The sequence below is a fragment of the Pollicipes pollicipes genome, unplaced genomic scaffold (genome assembly GCF_011947565.3).
Source record: "Pollicipes pollicipes isolate AB1234 unplaced genomic scaffold, Ppol_2.1 Scaffold_4740;HRSCAF=5597_pilon_pilon_pilon, whole genome shotgun sequence".
Taxonomy (NCBI): Eukaryota; Metazoa; Arthropoda; class Thecostraca; order Pollicipedomorpha; family Pollicipedidae; genus Pollicipes; species Pollicipes pollicipes.
In genome coordinates, this window is record NW_023596545.1 from 29,069,154 (window position 1) to 29,090,515 (window position 21,362).

General features: G+C 65.5%; 1 protein-coding gene across 1 annotated transcript in view; it reads right to left on the reverse strand.

Moving 5' to 3' along the window:
- The window catches only part of LOC119099321 (speckle-type POZ protein B), a 25,377-nt gene extending 4,402 nt beyond the window's left edge, over nucleotides 1-20,975 (reverse strand). The window contains exons 1-3 of the mRNA XM_037222454.1: nucleotides 20,716-20,975; nucleotides 18,279-18,411; nucleotides 3,135-3,256 (exon numbers count right to left, since the gene is read on the reverse strand). Of these exons, the coding sequence (XP_037078349.1) occupies nucleotides 3,135-3,256; nucleotides 18,279-18,404 (248 nt within the window). The 5' untranslated portion in view covers nucleotides 18,405-18,411; nucleotides 20,716-20,975. The remainder of the gene's footprint in view (nucleotides 1-3,134; nucleotides 3,257-18,278; nucleotides 18,412-20,715) is intronic.
- Nucleotides 20,976-21,362: the final 387 nt, after the last annotated feature.

A 21,362-nucleotide genomic window follows, 5' to 3' on the forward strand; every position in this document is an offset into this window, starting at 1 on the left:
TACGGCCGGGCGGCGCCCCCCCCCCCCCCCTAGCGGACCAGCTCCTGCCGTCGGTGGCGCTGCTGCGTGCCCCGATCGGGTCGGGCCGGGTCAGGTCAGGTCAGGTCAGGCCAGTTAAGGTCAAGCCAGGCCGGCTCGGCTTGGCTCGTCACGGCACGGCATGGCACGGCACGGCACGGCACGGCACGGCACGGCACGGCATCGGCTACGGCTCGGCTCGGCTCGGCTCGGCTCGGCTCGGCTCGGCTCGGCTCGGCTCGGCTCGGCTCGGCTCGGACGCCACCCGCCCGGCCGCGGTGTTGGCAGACCAATGATGCATAAGGGTGCGCACCCGGGCCTGATCACCGCGGGCAAACACAGAACCGAGGGAGGGACGCGGGCTAATATACTGGAAATAGTGCGGAGCGGCCACAGCGCCACCCGATGGAAGCGGAAACCGCCCAGACTGCGCAGGATATCTTCGGGATTTAATCAACCATGGCAGCTGGGTGAGAGGGAACAGAGCTGACCACGGCAGCTGGGTGAGAGGGAGCAGAACTGACCACGGTAGATGGGTGAAAGGGAACAGAGCTGACCACGGAAGCTGGGTCAGAGGGAACAGAGCTGACCACGGCAGCTGGGTGAGAGGGAGCAGAACTGACCACGGTAGATGGGTGAGAGGGAACAGAGCTGACCACGGAAGCTGGGTCAGAGGGAACAGAGCTGACCACGGAAGCTGGGTCAGAGGGAACAGAGCTGACCACGGCAGCTGGGTGAGAGGGAGCAGAGCTGACCACGGAAGCTGGGTGAGAGGGAGCAGAACTGACCACGGTAGATGAGTGAAAGGGAACAGAGCTGACCACGGAAGCTGGGTCAGAGGGAACAGAGCTGACCACGGAAGCTGGGTCAGAGGGAACAGAGCTGATCACGGTAGCTGGGGAAACAGAGCCGACCACGGCAACTGGGAGAGAGGGAACAGAGCTGACCACGGCAACTGGGTGAGAGGGAACAGAGCTGACCACGGAAGCTGGGTCAGAGGGAACAGAGCTGACCACGGAAGCTGGGTCAGAGGGAACAGAGCTGACCACGGAAGCTGGGTCAGAGGGAACAGAGCTGACCACGGAAGCTGGGTCAGAGGGAACAGAGCTGATCACGGAAGCTGGGTCAGAGGGAACAGAGCTGATCACGGTAGCTGGGGAAACAGAGCCGACCACGGCAACTGGGAGAGAGGGAACAGAGCTGACCACGGCAACTGGGTGAGAGGGAACAGAGCTGACCACGGAAGCTGGGTGAGCGGGAACAGAGCTGATCACGGTAGCTCGGTGAGAGGGAACAGAGCTGACCACGGTAGCTAGGTGAGAGGGAACAGAGCTGACCACGGTAGCTGGGTGAGAGGGTACAGAGCTGACCACGGCAGCTGGGTCAGAGGGAACAGAGCCGAACACGGCAGATAGGTGAGAGGGAACGGAGCTGACCACGGTAGCTGGGTGACAAGGTACAGCATGGGATGACCTCGAGAGGCCTCCTGCGCTTGGGACGATCCCGGGGAGTCCAGGCCACCATGGCGAAGTGTTCCATAACATGGAGCCCATATCGTACAGCCCATGTACAGCATTCCCCATGAAGCACACCCCATTGCACACATTGGAGCAGATATGCCCGACAGGCTGCATATGACGTCAAATAATATACAGTTAATCGCAATGGTTCCGCATAACGGCGTAAAATAGGCTCCGCACTACGGCGTCAAATGGTGTGCGTTTGATATTCAATACGCCACGTTTCATCTTTTCGACAAATCGAACAAATTGCCCAATCTCCACGAGATGATGTTCGGCGTTCAGACCTCCCATTCACAAATTCTAGGCAACCGATTCCGAAACAGGACTGGAAAACGTCCCGAGTTTTGTCAGACGTAACCACTGTGTTCGAATGCCACAACAGCTCCGGCCAGCGACAGAGAGTCGGCCATGCGGAGCCTTCCACGCAGTTCGGACGGACCACAGCCCAGGGCCAAAGTCCCAAACAGACCCTCGGACTGCAGTCTTCACCAGACCCTTGCACAGACCAGCGGGCCGAAGAGCGCAGCACCCGCGCAAGCCCATCCGGCAGACAAAGGTGCCGGGGTTCGCGCCGCCCGAAGTCGTGCGATGGGGCGTCACCGCCGGCCGTCCCGCTCCCACCTGGCCGGCAGGTGGTCTCCCCCGGCTCCGGACGCCAACCTTAGTCGGAGCGGGTCCGCGCCCCCGGCTCCCCGCCGACCCCAGCTCCCACCACGAGCCAGACGGCCGGAGCCGGAGCCGGAGCCGGAGCCGGAGCCGGCGCCGGAGCCGGGGGCAGCGGCGGCGCACCGTCGGTTCGAGCACGCGCGGTGCCGAGCGCAGCACAGAGGCGGCGCAGCGCCGAGCCGAGCCGAGCCGAGTACAGGGCGGCGAGGGGCGCGCCGGCTGGGCACGACGGCGCAGATGTGGAGAGGTACGCAGGCCGGCGCCAGGCAGGGCGCCGGTCGCGTCGAGCGCGCGGACCAGCGACGAAGCGTGGGTGCGCGAGCGAACCGAGGGGCAAGCGGACGAACAAAGACCGGTTCGACACCCGCCTGCTGTCGCCCGCTTTCATCCGACTATCCCGTCGACCCGCTGACGTGAAGCGACACGGGGCACCAACCGTCGCGCGGAAGCCCAACACGCCACCGCTTCAGATTTCACCGCGGCGGCCGCCTGAGTGCCCCGCTAGCCTCCGCGCGGGAGGCGGCCATCGCCACACTGCCAGTTTCCCCTGTCAAACAACGACGGCTTTCACGCCGATCGAGGTGCTATGGTCTGCGCCGCGCTACACGCCGCAGCCGACAGGCGACATGAGACAGCGCGCGACGCCCCAGCGCCGGCGGCCGGTCTCACCGGCGCGGCGGCGAACAATGCCAAGGGCAGTGGCGGCGCCTAGGCCTTTCGGCTGAGGGGCAAACGTTTGAGGGTGTATGTGTACGTGTGGGGGGGGGGGGGGGGATTTGCTGAGACTGAAAAACTAACCAAACACCTATTTTCACCGGATTTCGGAAGTCCAGGCTTAACAAAATATATTTTGTCCTACACTCCCTCGAGACGCCTACGGCAAGACATCGGATAAAATGCCTTGCCCCGCCCGTCCCATGCACTCACCACTTGAGCTTGTCGTTGGCGCCGGCCGAGAAGGTCGACGATTTGAGCACCTCGCCCATCTCCTCGCGGCAGAAGCTGAAGTTGTTGATGGTCCACATGTAGCTGAACTTGACCACCTTGACCTGCGGACGGGGCAGCCGTGTCAGCCCGTGGCGATGTGACAGACGCGGTGCACGAGAGGGTCAGCGCCGTGGTCGGCGCACGGCCGCCAGGGCGGCTGGCGCAGGGCACTCCCTGTCAGCTGACGTTCTCAGCGCGCGCCGTCGTGTTCAGCGTTCAGACCGTGAGCTCTGGTGATCTGCCTGATCGTCCCAGCTGATACTGTCATGGCTCATAGGGTCCGTCCGAAATTCTCAGCTGACGCTCACGGCCTTGTCCGCATTACCGAAATTATAACCTCATAAGCACTCACAACACTATACATTCGCAGTTATATTTAACGTTTGCACGCATCACTGACCGTCAACAGGTGCAAACACCCAGTAGCAGACCGAATCGATGATATAATAGCGCATCTCTGCCTGTCTTTCTACACTTCACACTGCCGTATTCATTTCTATTTCAGCCCGTATATTTTTGTTTGTCATGACAGTCAATGGCGCACATGTATTTCGACTGCTTCCCACATCACTGTCAGTTCTTTTCCTCGTTCCGCCCTCTGTCAGGCCTAGCCGGCCCAGCCCCAGGCCTCCAAACACGCACCCAGATGTCATCTCTAGAACGTGAAACATTTACGAGACAGATTATCGGTCGGCCGGGAAAGACGGTCGGCGCTGCCTTGTCTGGCTCGCCGCCCGGCGAGCGCGGTCGCCGTGTGTACGCCGCGGCCTGACGAGCGGCACCAGACCGCCTGCCCCAGCACCGGGCCCTGACAGCTCCACGGAGCGGCGGCTGACACAGCACCGGGCCCTGACAGCCCCAAGGAGCGGCGGCTGACGCAGCACCGGGCCCTGACAGCCCCACGGAGCAGCGCCTGACACAGCACCGGGCCCTGGCAGCTCCATGGAGCGCCGTCTGACACAACACCGGGCCCTGACAGCCTGACAGCTCCATGGAGCGACGACTGACACAGCACCGGGCCCTGACAGCCCCACGGAGCGGCGGCTGACACAGCACCGGGCCCTGACAGCCCCACGGAGCGGTGCTTGACACAGCACGCCAGCCGAGCTGAGGGAGCGCCTTCACAAACATCACGCCGCCGGTTGAACGACCCCGGGCCGCGGCGGCCAGGCCCGTTCCGCGCGACCCTGAGCCTGAGGCCGACCTGACACGCTGCAGGCCGGCCCGCGTGGAAGGACTGACGTCGGTGCTTAAGCACCAGCGTTGGGAGCCCGCTCCGACTCGGCCGCCACGGACGCGGTGCTGCGCGAGATCAAGGCTCGTGCTCTGGGCACGCTCATGGGTGTTCGGGTCGGGTGGTGGCGCAAGCCGTCCGCGTTGGTGGTGTAGAGCCGTGCGGTGGGGACTGCGTACCACACCTACCTAAAAACCACCTCATGCCGTTTTCAGCCCGCTAGTCCAGGTGACGTCGGGTCAGGTCAGGTCAGGTCAGTCGGCCGCCGCCGCGGCCGGGAGGCGCGCCTACCGCAGCGTGTAAATGGGCCAGAACGGTCGGTCGGCCGGGCCGGGTCGGCCGCGTCGGGTCAGGCCAGCCGGTCGGGCGGCGATGTGGGCCGGCTGGGCGGCATGGTCGGCGCCGCGTATAAATGGGCCAGGGCGACTGGCGGCCGGCTCGGGCGTGCGCGCACCGCCGACAAACCGGACCGCCGCGCCGCGCCGTTACCGGCCGTTATCGGCACACATAGGCCGGCCGGCAGCGCCCCGGCCTCCGCCGCCGCTCCGGCGTCGCTCCGGCGTCACCCCGTAGCGGACGGACTGCGCGCGGGGTCAACAGCGCACGACCCGGACAGCCGGCCGGCCGGCACCGCTGCCGACGGGCGTGGCCGCGTGGGCGAGTGGCCAACCGCGCGCCGGCGCGTTGTTTGGATGACGCGGCGGGGAACGATGCTCGCGTTCAGGCCGGCGGCGAGCGACGTTCGAGTCTCACGCGTGACGTGAGGGAAGTCGATGGAGATGCCTGGCGCGCCGGCATAGCTGATCACCGCAAGGCGCGATACTGACGCGTGCTTAACCAAGCACGCTTGTCGAGCCTGGAGTCACACCGCCGCGAACACCTGGCGCGGACACGTCCCGTCCATCACGTCACGCTGCAGACGTTCATCGCTGCCGCCCCGGCACGCCGATTATCTCGTTTTCAGCTGACCCGACGACGGGAGGGCTCGCAGCTCCACCGCCGGGCACCGGGCGGCGCGCCGCACCGCGACGGTGTGCCGATGCGTCCCTGTCGCGGCCGGCGATTAGCGCCGATCGATGCGGCGCGACCCGCCGCTGCCACGCGCCGTCCTCGGCCAACGCCGGTCGCCTCTCACTCGCGGTTGGGCAACCTGGCTCGCGACGCCGGCCGCCCGGCAGCGCCGCCGAGAGAAAGCCCGCTCTGCAACGGGCGGCGGAGAGAGGTGCACCCCGCCACCGGGCGACGGCACGCGCCCTTCTCCCCGCAGCTTTCTACCGGCAGGGGTCGGTGCCGCGGCCCGTGAAAGGCCCGCTCTCGCCGCCGTCCGACCCCGGCTGCTCCGGTGACCCCCCCCCCCCCCCCCCCACTCCCGTTAGCATTGACCCGCTATTACCCAAGCGCGCGCCGCGCCGATGGGGCCGCTTCTTTGCAGCAGTGTCGCCGCACGGTCTCGGCGACCCCGCACCGGGCCGGCGGCGGTCGGCGCCGCTGAGGGTCGGCCGCAGGTGCCCGCGGCGCGCGCGGATCCGCCGCGGCCGGCTCGGGGGTCCTCCGTCCGAGCGACCTCGGTCGCCGGCCGGAAATGACACGGCACGGAGCGGCAGCGGCGGCGGCGGCGGCGGCGGCGGCCAAGGCTGCCCCGGCGAGAGGACACTGATCGACCGAACACGCCGCTCCGGGGGGCGTGGGAGGGGGCGCTGAGGCCGCCCGGCGGGGATCACACGCAGCGGAGCACGGAGTGGGCTCTCTCTGGCGACGACACGCAGTGCGATGGGAGCCGGTCGCAGTTCTTTGAGAGTGGATGGCGGCCCTCGTGAAGACGGACTGCAGTCGCCTGAGGACCCTACGGAGCCTCCGACATCAAACAGTTCCCGGAGACGTTAGGGCGCGTGCTGACAGAGCGTTACAGCAGCCGCATCGCGCGTTCTGACAGCCTCCTGCCACCCTCCCCGCGGCCCACCGCAGCCGCCGTCCTACCCCGCCATTAGTCCCCTACGCCGCACCATCCATCTCCGAGCGACCCCAACCGGCGCGCTCCTCGGACCCGGCCGGGGCCACCGAGGCGGCGCCGGCGGCCAGCTGAGCGGCCAAGGCGACCTCCTGCGCCTGCGCCTGCGTGGCTCAAGCGCAGGCGTGCAGGCGGCCGCCTGCCCTGCCGCGCGCCGCACTTTCTCTGCGCCGCCCTTGTTCCCAATACGGCATGGAGGCCGCGGCGGCAGCATGCCGGTGCCGTCCACCCCGGCCGGGGGCGTCGGCTCACGCACTGCCGCCGGGTCACAGGTCACAGGTCAGCGGTCAACGGGAGGGCCGGCGGAGCGGGCGGCGGCCGGCCGGCCGCCGCGTGACGCTGGTGTCACCGGCGGCCGGCGGCAGTGCGGCCTGCCACGGACAACCGACGGTGATTGCAGACCGACGCCATGTCGACCGGCGCGTGGCCTGGGGCAGTCGGCGTGTCGCGGCGGCGCGGCGCAGCGCGGCCTCCACGCGCTCGCGGCCTGATGTGCTGTGGCGTACGCTGGCCGGGGTCACGGCCCCTGGGTGTCGCTGATGGCACAACAGCCAGATCGGGTCCAGTGAAAGTTGATTGCGTTGTGAATCAAACTGCGCACCGCCAGTGACGAGTCTGATATCCTGGCCTGTGCAAGCCGGCACTATTGGAAATGAGGTTACTGGGATGCAGTGATTATGATTCACCGAATGGCCGTTTACGCACTTCCTGACACCCCTTCCGTGTCCCAGGCCAGCACGAGAGCGGCGTCGGCGGGCCTGTGGGGCGCAGTCATCACCAGAATGATGCATGACCGCACTTTTGACGCGACGGTCACTCTCCGGAGCCGCATCTTCCGCCGTTCGTCGTTCGATGCCCCCCCCCCCTCCGTCTCCGTCAGCCTTCCGCCTGATCATCCACGCCCCTGACAGCCCGCCGTGTGAAACAAGCCCCAGTCTCTTTACGTGTGCATCACGGGGCGGAATGCCGCGAATACAGCAAGAGCTGCGAGCTCGATCCCCTCCCCCTACAACCCCCAGACGTCTGCAGCGTCACCCCAGCCTCAGGCGGCCAGGAGCCAGACCCGCGCGCGCGCGCAGAGGCGGTCCCTGCAGCGCGCCCTCTGACCGGCGCGCGGCAGCCCGCCGGTCGTGCACCAGCCGAGCACAGCGCGACCGCGGGCTGCAGACGCGCCACCCAGGGTCAGAGGCCCTCCCGGGCCTTCGTGCCAGGGGCCGGGTCCTCGGCGCCCACGGCAACCCGCGCGGCGACCTTGGCCAGAATGGGAGCGCAGCGCCGGGGACCAAAGTAAACACGCCGCGCCGGCGTCCCTGCCGGCGCGGCCAGGCGGGCCGGCGAACCGACCGGCCTTCTCCGTACGGCGGCTCGTCATCCAAACGCGCCGGCGCGCTTCCGTCGCGCGAGCACGCCGCGGCAGCTCTAACGGCCCGTCCGCGCCGCGAGCCGCCGTTCCGCGAGGCGATGACGTCAGCGGGTCACGGTGACGTCACGCGCCGGCCGGTCGGCGCACGCGGCTGCCGGCGGCCCCGACCCGAGGTCGCTGGCCCGGAGCGCGGGCGCTGGCGGAAGCCACGCGGCGGCCGCGAGGCGACGGTACGAGACGAGGACGCGCCGGTCGAATATCGCCCGTCACAACACCGCCGCCGCCGCCGTCCTGCCCTCTTCCGAAGCGGCGCTGGCCGGTCGCCCCTCCCCCCATTCGCCGCCGACTCAGCTTCACCGCACAGCTGCGGCCACTCTGCACCGCGTTGACGCCGACGCGTGTCAAGGGCGCCGACCCTCGCCGATGTCAAGGTCGTCGACCGAGTCAAGGTCGGCGGCCGCCGGCGGCTGGCGTCACGTGACCCGTCCGTGCCTCGGAGGGCGGGCCGCTCGCTCGTTATGCGGCCACGAGACGGGACAGCGGAGCCTCCGGGCGCCGCTGGCCAGCGACGGCCGGCGGCGACTTCCAGCCAGTCGAACCGAGTGCACCGTCAGCCGAAGAAGTGCGATGGCAGGCGCATTTCACCATGCTGCACGTGCATGCACCGGTATCTGCACTTGCTGCTTTGCAGTGTGAGCTGTGCAACATGGAGTGGTGGCAGATTCGGGCGCCATCATCACACCATCCAACAACGCTAGCTTGCCACCGACACGAGATGTCGACGGCTGAAGTACCGTCCGCCGAAGTACATGTTTCGAAGGTATATCTGTTCGGCATGCTGTACCTGAAGCCTGGCTAGCTCCCAGACGCCCAGTCCTCTTTCTCGAGCTGTTCGAAGAGCGCGGTGTTATCCCCTCCGGACTGTGACCGTTCAAGACTTACGACGCGGTTCGAGCCGTCGCTAGAAGCCTCAAAGAATCCCGAGAGAAACGAGGCTTCCCGCATCATTATCAGCGCTACGGCCGAGGCGGTACGTGCGAGCACCAGCAGCAGATAGCGTGCACCGACAGTGTAGCAGCGGGCAGAGCGCACCAGCCGCAGACACTACGACACTACGTACCTGGCAGTCGCCGATAGTGTGAGCCGATAGTGCAAATAGCAAGCATGAAACACGCGGGTGACGAGGAGGCCGCCTACGCATCGAGTCCGATCAGACTGGGCCTTGATAGGTGCAGCTGCTGCAAACCGCTTACGTAACCGGTAGCGGCTTGGCGCTCAAACAGTACCCAGACAAAGGACCCGTGGTTAAGCAGCGGCGTTTCTGCACCGCGCAACGCCACGAAGGATCGACGGACGGATGGTACGGGCCTCTTTGTGGTCCGGCAAACAGCAACTATTTACCGCCTCCGGTTATCACGCCCCGTCCGTCGTCGATCGTACCTGTCCCCAGAGCAAGCCCCAGTCGGCAAAACCGACGCATGGCGCGTCACACACGTAAAGTGAGGTGAAGCGGCGACCCGACGTCACTGCCGGGAGCTGCACACAACCACGTGGCGGGACCACGGGACCGCGTGCTCCGACCGCCAGGCGGCCCCCACCCCGCCGGTGGAGGGGCGCGACCCTCACCCCAGCGGGCAGGGTACAGCGAGGGGTCCGCCCCATGGTGGAGTTCGGCCGATGGGCGCCCCCGAGGCGGGGGACTGACGACCTCGGGCCGGCCAAAGAGCGCCCAGCGGCGACGCGGCATCGCGGCGGCGCGGCGGCGCGGCGGCGCCGGCCGTAAACGCGGCCCGTTGAGCGCTCGCTGCGGCCGCCGGTCCACCCAGGCTCGTCTCCGCCGCCGCCGCCGCCACCGGGGCACACAGGACAGCGCAGAGGGCGCCTCCCGCGAGGGATGGTGTACGTGGTACGCCCATTCCCACCAGCGCACGCCAGCGGCGGCGGCGGGGTGGCCATCCCCACGGCTGCGGCGGCGGCGGCCGGCCAGGAGCGGCCTTCGCCGCCGCAGCCGCGCGCGCCGCCCTCCGTCGCCGCTGCCACCTTTCACTGCCGACCCGCCGCCCGGCCGCTATTATTCAATCTTGCCCCGGTTTCGGGCGGCGCGGGATGGTTACCTTGGCCGGGTAACCGTGTCACCGGCAGGCGGCACGGCCCGGTGGGCCTCGGCCACCGGCCGCGCGCGCCACGGGGTCGCCCGCACGCACGGCTGCCGTGTGCGCGAATGTGCACCGCGGCTGGGGCAGGCTGTCCGGCGTGAGGCGTGGGTTCCGGGGAGTGGCGCGGCGAGGTGTTCTGATGACCCGGAACAGACTCATAAACCTCGGACTTCGCGTGAACGGTGACGCAGTGGGGCTTTTCCTCGCGGTTCTCTGCCGACATAAACAGGCCACGAAACCCCGGCCGTCGGGTAAACTGCGACCCGACGGGACCTTGAATGCAGGGGATGCCTGCAGATCTAAACATAGGTAGCGGGGAGACCAGGGCCCGCGCGTGAAGTGGAGCGCGCTCGAGCAAACAGCGTACACAGCTATAGCGCGGCAGGCTGCGACAGACATATCAGACAGCTCAACTGTGCGACACTTGGACGCAATCCCTCGTATCTAAACCGTGACACATCCTGGCATCTGCGGATCTTGCCGGATCCTCCGTCCTCATCCCCTGAGCCATCCATCGCCTGACTCGGGCGAGCTCAGCTGATCCTGCGCAATCACGAGTCGATTCGGTCCGCTCGGCGCGCCTCCCACAGACTCGCGGCCCGCTGTTTCACCCCTGGCCGCCGGCGGCGGCGGCGGAGGCGGCGGCCGTCTGCAGCCGCTGCCGTCGTGACGAGCGCTGCGGGAACGGCGCGCCCGCGCCCGCGCCCGCCGCGAAAGCGGCACCACGCCGGAAGACGCCAGATCGGATTTCTCGCCCGGATTTCTCTGAGGTGGGTTTAGGAGAAACCGGCGCGCTTCACGGTTTCATTCGGCACTTTCCAGGCGGCGCGCCGTTTCAGGCGGCGGCGCCCGACGCGACCCACGCCCCGGCTCGGTGGTCAAACACGACATTCGGACGGAGCGCTGGCCGCGTCCAAACAGAGTCAGTCGTCCCGCGGCGCCGTCCGGCAACGACGGCGCTGACCTGGCCGAGAAGCGGGGTCAGGGACAGAGACGTGACGGGCGGCCAGGGACGGAGACGTGACGCGTGTCCAGGGACGGAGACGTGACGCGCGGCCAGGGACAGAGATGTGACGCGCATCCAGGGACAAAGGCGTGATGCACGGCCAAGGACACAGATGCGACACGCGTCCAGGGACAAAGACGTGACGCGCATCCAGGGACAGGGACGTGACGCGCGTCCAGGGACAGAGACGTGACGCGCGTTCATAAGGACTAGGAGCGTGACATGCTCCGGCGAACTAGAACGTGACACACGTCCACGCAGACCTCCGCGGGACGTTAATCTACACGGACTAGGATGTGCTGCACGTCCGGACGGGCTCAGCAGTGATACTTGTCCGAAGAGATTCGGACGTGACGCGTTCAGAAACATCTAAGTGTGATGCAAACGTAAAACAAATTGAAGAACGCGGAATTAAAATAGAGAAAAGTGAAATACAAGTAGTAAAAAGCAAAAAGTGACGCAACTCCATCACGAAGATGGACTTGACACAGACTGAGACTTCAAGCACGACAGCGAGCCAGCGTTGGCCTGGACGCGGCTTTCGCATGCTAAATGATCCTATTTTACTGAAAACGACACGAAGCCTCCCCTTACAACCCTCCCCGAAAGCATCCCGGCCCTGACCACCACCGGAGCTGGTGTCGGTGCATGACTGGCGGAGCGACGGCGCCACCGACCTATCCACAGAGTGCCGCCTCACGCCAGCCGAGCTGGCCGCCCACCCCGTCAGCCGACCACTGCGGCGAGCCGCAGAGCACGCGGCGGCGGCCCGCTGAGGCGCGGCCCACGTGGGAGGCCGCGCCGGCTGCCGGCGGTGCCTGACGACCGCAGGCGGCCAGGTGCCGGCCCGCAGCGTGCATACCTCCCCTACGCTCGATGCTCGTCTGCGATGACCTCACGCGAGGACGTGTTATGCAAAACCCGCCGCGTACGTCGCTACTTTCTAAATGGGCCTAAACTGCGCAAGGACCGCGCGGCACATTTGGGAGGACTGACGTCGCGCGATGACTGGCGCGTGCGCATCAGCGAGATCCCGACCCATGCGGCGGGTTCTAAGGTTGTGAAACCGAACGGGTATGTAACACGCCACTTAACACGGTGTCGTCCCATGCGGAAGTATTACTAACCATACATGTGGTGGTCGACAGACTACATCTACATAAGGCAGCCACCCGGCGTCAGCTTCACAAATGAAATCGCGTTTGCATGGCGAGAGAAAGTGGGCGCTAGCTGATCAGCGAGTAATTACGGTGATAGCTCTTTCTGGTATCCCTTGATAGGTGCGCAAACTGCAGTATGGGTTTCGAATTCACGGGATGCTGGGCCATCTTCTGGTAATTTTGTATTGTCGCAACACAAAAAAACAGCCACTCCGCACCATTCAAAGCCGCAACAAAGCCAAACGATACCGGCACCAGATCGCCGATGGCCGATAGGATTTGGAGGGAATGAGGGAGCCAGCCGACAGATGACGCGCAAAGGCGTCAGCAGGGCGGCGAGCGGAGCGACGGCGTCCGCTGGAGCCGCAGGTGCCCGACTGACCCAACCCAGACCACCGCTCGACCCCAGGTCACACAAGAGTTCGTGTGGCGTGCGTACAGACCACTGCCTCGGTTTCCACCTGCTGTCGGTTGTTCATCGGCAGGGCTTGTTATTCCGCTAACCTGAGGCCGTTATCTCAGCCGTTATCGATCTCTTTTCCGACACGGTATCGCTTTCCTGGTTCGCCCTTCCACGCAGCGAACACAGCAGTCGCAGGCACGCTGGCGACAGCTCCTTTCCTCGCTGCCGGTGCCAACTGCAGATCGGAAGCCACGTGTGCTGCGAGTACAACCCGCTGTCCCCGGCAATTATCATCATCGGGGCGCGGCGTGGGCGTGCTCGAAAACGGAGTGGCGGTCGGGGACACCGTTTGACGGTCGGGATATCACAATCGGGGACGAGGTCGTCGGTGCAGGACGAGATGACGGACAGGATACCAGGTGGCGACAGGGGACGAGGTGAAGGCTAGGGGAAGAGAGGGCGGCTTGGGGACGAGGGGACGGCTCGGGGACGAGAGGACGGCTCGAGGACCAGGTGAAGACTCGGGGACGAGGTGGAGAATCGTGGACGAGGTGAAGGCTCGGGACGAGATGGCGGCTAAGCGACGAGACGACTATCAGGACGAGGTGACGGCTCGGTCAGAAGTTCGAACGGGGTGACGTGCGCAGGAGACGCGACAGTCCGTGACGAGGCGGCGCTGCAGGCCGGCGCTGCGCCGCGCTGCTGTCGGCGGCGGCCGGCGCCGCGTCCGGCCAGCGCCCGCCCGGCGGCGGCGGCGAAGGTCGCCGCGCCGCACCGTCCGATGCAGCCGCACGCGACCCTGAGCCGCCCTGCACCCCTCCCCCGGCGCTATCTGCTGCCATCACGTCACGCGTCCTCTGTCAAAGGCATCGGGCGGCCGGACGGCGGCGCGGCCACAGCTCGGAACGCGGAACCGCGGCGCCGACGGCGGCGCTGCCGCTAATCCGGCCGGCCGGCGGCCGGCGGGGCGGCGCGGTGACCCCGCGCCACTCGCCGCCGCAGACGGCTGGCGCTTATCTGCCGCTGTACCGGCCGACCGAAGCCGGCAGGATTTCTCGGTCGGCCGCGGCGACGGCGTGCGGGCTTCCGCCGACGGCCGGCCCTTCGTCGCGGAGCCGCCTCTTCCCGCAGACCCTGTGTGGGCCCGGCCCGCGCCGGGCGCGACCCCTGACCTGCGCTGCCCCCACACGTGCACCGCGCGACCCGGCCGACCCCGGCGCGTGCCGGCCACACGCCAGGCCCTCTGGCGGTACTCGTCATTCCCGAGTCGTGTCTTACGCCCGGGCCGGCCGCGCTTCATCACCGCCAACGCGGCACTGAGCACAGCTGGCACGCCAGTTGCGGGAGCACGCGGGCGCGGCGGCCGCGGCGCAGTCGTCGGCTTTCGACGAGCCAGGCCGGCGGCCGCGGCGTGCACAGCCCGACGACGGACGAGGCCAGCGCCGGCGGCGCCACCTGTGTCCTCCCGGCACTGGAGGTGACCTCCGCCACGCGCCGACACACGCACGCACCTACCCGACCACGCCGACACGAGCTGGCGGGCGGCGCGCGCCAGCGAGGGCCTTGGCGCGCCTGGCCCGATATCGTCACGGGCCAGCCCGGCGTCACGGAAAGCCCGCCAGCTGCCGCGGCGCCCTGCCGGGGACAGGCCGCCCGCCCCTCCCCGCGGCGGGAGCGGTATCGGGTGGCGGCGCCCGAAATGCCGACGCCGTGACCTCCGGCGTCCGACGGCCGGCGACCTTCACCAGTTTAAACATCCCGAGCGGCGGCCGCCGCTGACGTCAGAGGCCCGGTGTCAGCTGGCGTCGGCGCCGCGGTCGGCTGCCGGGGCACCGGCGCGGACAGCGGCGGCGAGGCCGGGGCCTCTCGTCCGCTCGGCTAAGCCGACGTCAGGGCACATCACGTCACGCCCTCCGTCGGCAGCAGGGGTCAACCGGCAGGGACGCGATCCCCTTCGCCACCGGCCGCCGGCGGCGCGTGACTTCCGGTCGGCGATCTGAGGACGTGACGTCACGTCTTTGGTTGCAGGATCACGTCGCCGTCAAGGGGGCTTCTCCCCCCGCCCGTCCCCTGTCCGGTCGGTTGAGCCTACGCGGTGTCAGCCCGGCGACCGTGACGTCAGGTAGGGTCACATCAGGTGCGGGCCCGCCAACGGGTCCAGCGCCGCCCCACGTCCGACACAGCTGCTGATGCGGAGAGGAACGCGCCACGGACCGGGTCACCGGGCAGAGGAGCGCATGACGGACCGGGTCACCGGGCAGAGGAGCACGCCACGGACCGGGTCACCGGGCAACGGAGCGCACGACGGACCGGGTCACCGGGCAGAGGAGCACGCCATGGACCGGATCACCGGGCAGAGGAGCACGCCACGGACCGGGTCACCGGGCAGAGGAGCACGCCACAGACTGGGTCACCGGGCAGAGGAGCACGCCACGGACCGGGTCACCGGGCAGAGGAGCACGCCACGGACCGGGTCACCGGGCAGAGGAGCACGCCACGGACCGGGTCACCGGGCAACGGAGCGCACGACGGACCGGGTCACCGGGCAGAGGAGCAAGCCACGCACCAGGCCACCCGCACTGACGGAACGTCAGCGATCTGCGGCACCGCCGCGCACGATGACAGCACCCGGCGCCGGCAGCCAGGTGACGCCGACACACCCCCGGCGTTGGGTGAGGCACGGCTCCTGGCCATGCGACCCTGCGCGAGGATGACGTGGCATCTACGAGAATCGGCACTGGCCGGGCGCTTAGCCATGCAGCGGCCGGCGGGTGCCGAGCGGCGCCGTTTTTGCCGTTTTCCAAGGGCGGCCACTCCTCAGCGCCGGCTGTTAAGGCCGCCCTGCGGAGCCACCGGCCTGCTGCATCAGCATAGCCGGCTGGCGGTGCGGCACAGCCGGACCCGACCGCGGCGCACAGCACGCGAGCATCCAGGAAACAAAGCCGATGGCTTTTCCACGCCGACCTCGGCACCATCGGCAGCCTTGAAAACCGTGCTCCCCGCCGGACGTGAGCCGGCGAAAATCCGCCGATCATGGCAGTCACAGTGATAGCCGCCAACATCGCTACTTTTTGTCAGCACCCGACCTCCCTGTCAGTACTTACTCCCTCAACCCCCCCCCCCCTCCCCTCCATTTCCGCGGCGTCGACTCCAGCAGGGGGCGAGGGTCGGCTCCCGGGGTCCATTCTCGATTCCCCTCTCACTCCTCCACTCTGAACACTGCCAAACCCCGGCGAGGGGACGGAAGAGAGCCTGCCCTGCGTCCCACCTGCCCGTCTGTGAGACCACGCCGCGTCAGCTGACCGGGGGGAGAGGGAGGGAAGAGGGGCGGGGGGGGGGGGAGCAGGTGCCCGGGACGCGTCGGCCGGGCCCGCCCAGCGGCAGCCTTGGGATGACGGCGCCGCGTCCCTACGCCGCTCGTTCATCCAGCGGAGCCAGCGGCCGTCCGGCACGCCACGGCATGGCACGCCAGTACAATGCACAATACGCCCGATACCCTCAACATCCTGGCGCGCTCACACGCGGCGCGCGGTGTGGGGGTGCAAGGGCACACGACCCGGGCCTTGTTTAACCGTGGAAATCCGGCTGCCTTTTAACGATATGCTTTCTGGACATGATGGGGCATACGGATAGCCAAGTTTAGGGCGGAAATTTCGCCGATCATTCAATGATACGCCCACTAACAACCGACGCGCCCTTTCACTGCAACAGCAGGGACACCGAACCGCAAAGGAACCCTTCCGCGGCGATCGCCTCGTCGGCACGGTGGCGGTGGCACGGTCCCCGGTGGGCGACGCTGGGGCCGGGTGAGCTCCGGCCGTCGACAATGCCGATGGCATCTGGAGGTGTCCGACCACAGCGTCACCGGAAGACTTGTGAACGACTGGTGTTCATTTGTCTCGGTGTGTGGACGCCAACGGAGCGGCGTTCGCAGAGGCTTGTTTGCGCATGCCGAAGGCTGGTCGTGGGTGGGCCGACCCGGTGGGTGGCGAGCAGGGGATCGCCATTCCTCTCGCCTGTCTTTCTTCGCATTGTTCGAGGACATGCACGTTGATTTGTGGCGCGGACGGGCTGTTACCGTAGCTGACCACAGCCTAGGCCGCTCCGTGCCTGCATACCAGGCGACGAGAATCGACCGCGGTCTGTTACAAACCACATACCACCAGCTTCCGAGCTGGAACAGAAGCTCATCCGCAGTCATTTCGGTAGAGAAATAGCTGCTGACAGGAGGCTTCCAACAGGCCGTAGAAACCCCATCTAACCCAACAGCCACCGAGCCAGCGATGCCCACAGTCGAGGCTACCAAGCAGAGCAGGCCGCTCAGGGACATCGATCGACGGTCATCCTTGGGGCTGGCGCCCAACAACTGTGCCCCGTGCGCAACACGTCTCGCTGCGCCACACGCATCCCACGCGGCACGTGTTCGCGTCGAGCACGTGAGCCGACGCCACGTGTGTGAGCGCGGCGGTCGCGAGCCGGTCGGGGCCGCGGCGGCGCGCGGCCGCCCGCCGCCCCAACAAAGAGCGGTCGGTGAAACCGCGCCGTTTCTCCCCGTTTCACCGGGCGGCGGCTGCGGCGTGGCCGACCCCCGGCCGGCGGATCGCCGGCGCTCGCCGCCGGCCTAAAAACGCCAAGGCCTCGGCGGCCCCGTTTCCGCAGCTGGGAGTGCGGCGGCGGCGGCGGCGGCGGCGGGGGTCGGTAACGCCGCCGAGGCCGCCACTCGCTCCAGTGGGGGGAGACGGGACGCGCGCGGACCGTGAGGGGCGGGGGGGGGGGGGGGCGGGCGCAGGTCGGCCGGCCGGGCAACGGTCGCCGCTGACCCACATTGGCGCGCCGCCGCCGGCGAGGTCGGACCCACGCACAGTGCGCGCAGAAGTGGGGCGATCGATGCCCGCCGGCGCGCCGGCCCCCACGCGTGCGAGTGCGTCGCGCGCGCGCCGTGCAGAGAGCGTGGCCCGAGGGAGAGGGTCCTGCGCGGCGTGGGAGCCAACCTTGCACGCGGCAGGACTGTGCCGGCTTAGCAGTGGAAATGGGGACGAGCCGCGACAGCTGCTGCTCCGAGCAGACAGCTTAGCCCGTGGCGATTGATCCGACACGTTCGCTCAGCCCCGACGCCGTGCCTGCGCTAACTCGCCCGCTGTGGGCAGCCAACACAATGGCGTCACACAAGCAGCTCAACAGCCCTGACCCGTTCGCAATCACCACTGAATCACGCACGCGCTCCGGCGCTCTGCACGGCTTTGCGCCCTTGCACGGCAGCCGCGGCGGTGAAGCAACGTCCGCTCAGGTCGCTACAGCGGCGCGCGATCCCAGACCACCGGAAACAGCGCCGGCGCAGCGCCGCCGCGCACGTGCTGACAACCCGAGCGGCGGCGTTCGCGAGGCCCAAACGTCGAGCTGGACGAGTTCTCACACGACGAGTGACTGAGCGTGGGAACGGCCGGCCGGAGTGAGCTCGACTCGGGCTTGCGACAGGTCTGCTTCAAACCTCGACAGGTCAAGTGGAACTTCACGGGGGCACCGGCTACCTACGTACAAACCCCACGTAGACATGATTCCAAGTTGTGAACTGATGACGTAATGTGAAACCAGCTAGTGGACTGCGGACAAGTGACCTGGACCAGCCATCCACTCCAGGAGGTCGTCCCCCACAGCGCCGCCCGAGCCAACCGCATCAAACGCTGCCACCGCGTTGCGATCCGCTACTGTTTCCGCCCGCCGCGGCGCGGGCGGGCAGCTGGGCGGCGTTCTCACCTGCGTGAAGCACCAGTTCTCGGCGGTGGGCTGCGAGTTCTCGTTGGAGGTGGGCGGCGGGCTGGAGACGCGCGAGACAGCCATCACCGACGAGGCGCGAGGCTGCGCGCACGCCTCGCTCACCATCGCCCTTCTGTCGGAGATCGGACGCATGCGGTCAGCCAGGTGGGGCGTCCAGCGCGGGACACCAGTGGCACAGAGGACCCAGCTCACGGCGTACAGAACACGGCGACGGAGGTGCACGGAACACAGGCTTGAAGGGACCCGGAGTAAAAAGTCACCAGGGACATCGGGCGTCGACTAACCGAGGCACGGTATATTTCGGCAGCAGAGCACAGGTCACAGGGTACGGAACAAGGGATGTGTTACGGTCAAAAGGGTACAGCAAAAAGGGCCACGAACCCGGATCCGGCCCGATAGGGATAGGTCACATATCGAAGGAGCAAATGGCCGGAAGAAGCACCGAGTGCCGCGTAAGGAGCCGCAGAGCACCGCCTCATACAGAGCACAGGGTCCATAAGGGGACGGAAGCGCGCAGCACCCGGTGTGAGAGCGGGACGGAGGGTCAACGCTCAGCGCGCAAAACCGCGTGAAAACAGAATGAAACGCCGAGTCCAAGAGAGCACGGCATCCAAAAGGTCGAGCGCTGGTTCAAAGGAGAAAGAACACTTGGTCCAAGGGGCACAGCCACCAGGCCACGGGACGAGGAACACCGGGTCCTCCCGAGCGGTAAGCGCTAGATTGCCAACATCACACGGCATTTTGATATGCCAAGACCTCCTTGCGATTCCACGGCCCTGGTAAAGTCCGCCGCGCCCGCTGATCCAGCAGCGGTCGCCGGCCAATCAAAATGAAACGCTGGACGACGGACCTCGAATGGCACGTGAGGGTTCGAGCCATAAATCGTCACGCAATGTAATGGGAGCTACCACCAGTAATGTTCACTAGGGCCTGGAACCAAGTTGCCACAAACGACATCCACTATATGGGACTAAATGCGACCGAGTTAAAGGGACATCTGCCGTCCAAAGGCAAAAAGGCTGAAGTGTCATGTCAAGCAATGGCTCATAGGCCTGCTTGTGAACGGCAGACATACGAAAAAACTTGTGACAGCTTCCCATTTACATGGAGCCTCTCGTTTGGCAGCCGTACTCTGTCTTTAAGCTGCGAAATTTCGTTTTCGCTTCAACACAGGTCCATTCAGAGTGGGTGCGCTATGGTACGGCCGTGCCGCGTACGTGAGTGCGGTACAATAGTACATGTCAGTACAGTGGTACAGCAGCACGATATAGTGGTGCCGCAAGGAGCGACACGTTACGGCAGCTCTAGAAAGTGTTGGAGAACGTTTCAAGTACCACAGTGACGAGGGAGGCCTTCAAAGACACGAAGTTTATATCCATCCTACGCTGTTTTGAACAGACATCGACTATGGTCAATGGGCAAAACATAAAAGGCGTTCGGGTATTTCACTGGCATTTCACACTGCACAACCACGCGTGTGTTTGAGGAGTTTTGATACCACAGATGCAGATGATGATGTCGAGAAGTCCGTGGATTTTGAGTGCGTACAAACAAAGGAACAATCAAATGCACGTACGAGCAAATGTGTGCCGGATTTCTAGCCAAAACATGGGGTCCAGATATGTTTGCACTCCCCACTATCCGCCAGTCACGAGAACATGTGTACGGTTCAGAGTAGCTCAGAATTTTGGCGAAATATCAGCCGATTTCGATCGGATCTGACATGCAACGCGAACAGCGCAGCCTAACACAGCCACAAAGAGGGCAATGCAATCACATGACACCAGATTGTACAGAAACATATCTGGGCTGATAGAAGCTGATTAAAAAATCGCTCACTGAAGTATATCATGCAAGCCCGAACGTTTCATTCCTGTTATTTTTATCGCGTATGCCAAGATTATCAAAACCCAGTGTCTCCGCACCGGTATCCTTAATGCCTCATCCCTGATGGGCAAACGGGCCCAGGCGCTACCGAAATTTACGGATACCGGGTTAGATCCGGAATGTTTGCTGCCGTTGCTCGCCCCGTTCGCGATCTTCTCGGTTCTACGCAGGCCGACATTTAGACGGAGCCAAAGTTCTGGCATTGTCCATGCCAGTCCGAGGACTGCTTCAGTCTCGGCACGACTCCTGCAGAGCTGGATGCCAGGATCGCGGTAGCAGACTAGCGTCTCTAATTTGCATCCAACACGACGAAGGATGCGGCACGCTCAAGTTTAGCATACATCCAATGATATAGCAGAGAGCAGATATGAACAGCATGACATACCACGCATAGAGAGGATCGTCGAGCTCGTGATTCACAGCAAGTGACGAACGAAAACTATCTTCGGCTACCAGTCTCAATCAATTTGTGAAAAAACATGACACAGCGAGGAGTACATCTTAAGAGGTTCAGCACATCTGCACTTACCCGGAGAAAAAACTAGACGGGGCTGAATCCAGCTTTACGGCTTCCTCGTCGCGCAGGCACAAAGAACGAGTCCCAAATCCCTAATCCTTACGAACACAACTCCCGGTATGTTACTGCGTTAAGACCGCTCCGAGAAATGGTGCTTCGCTATCAGTTGTGAGAGGCTATGACCAAGAGCAAACTTTCTCCTCAGCGTCGCATTCACGCCACAGCCGCACCGACCGCTCCTGCGCCGCGGTGCTCCGCGCCCACCGCGCTCCGGTCGCAGACAGCTTCTGTCACGAAACCGTCCGCGTTGTATTCGGCCGTCTCTACCGCGGCGCATTCACCGACGCTGCGGAAAAGATACGGGACAACTAATTTGTACAAGAGCGGCAAGTCTCACAGGAAATGGAGGTCTCGTTTCGCTTCTCTGGTTCTAGCTGTAGTATGGAGCTTTAATGCTCACCGAAAAGGTGCATTTTCAAAAAGTGGGATACCTCCAGGGCTCGCTGGACGAAGAGGATCTGTAGTCTTTGCTAGGTGAGAACAGGAGAAACCTCGGAAGCTCCGTGTTTGTTTTGCCAGAGGACTTGTTCGACGCTTGAAAATATGCAAGCATCAGAAATAAGCATCATCAAGGACAAGCATCAGAAGTGATTAGAAAG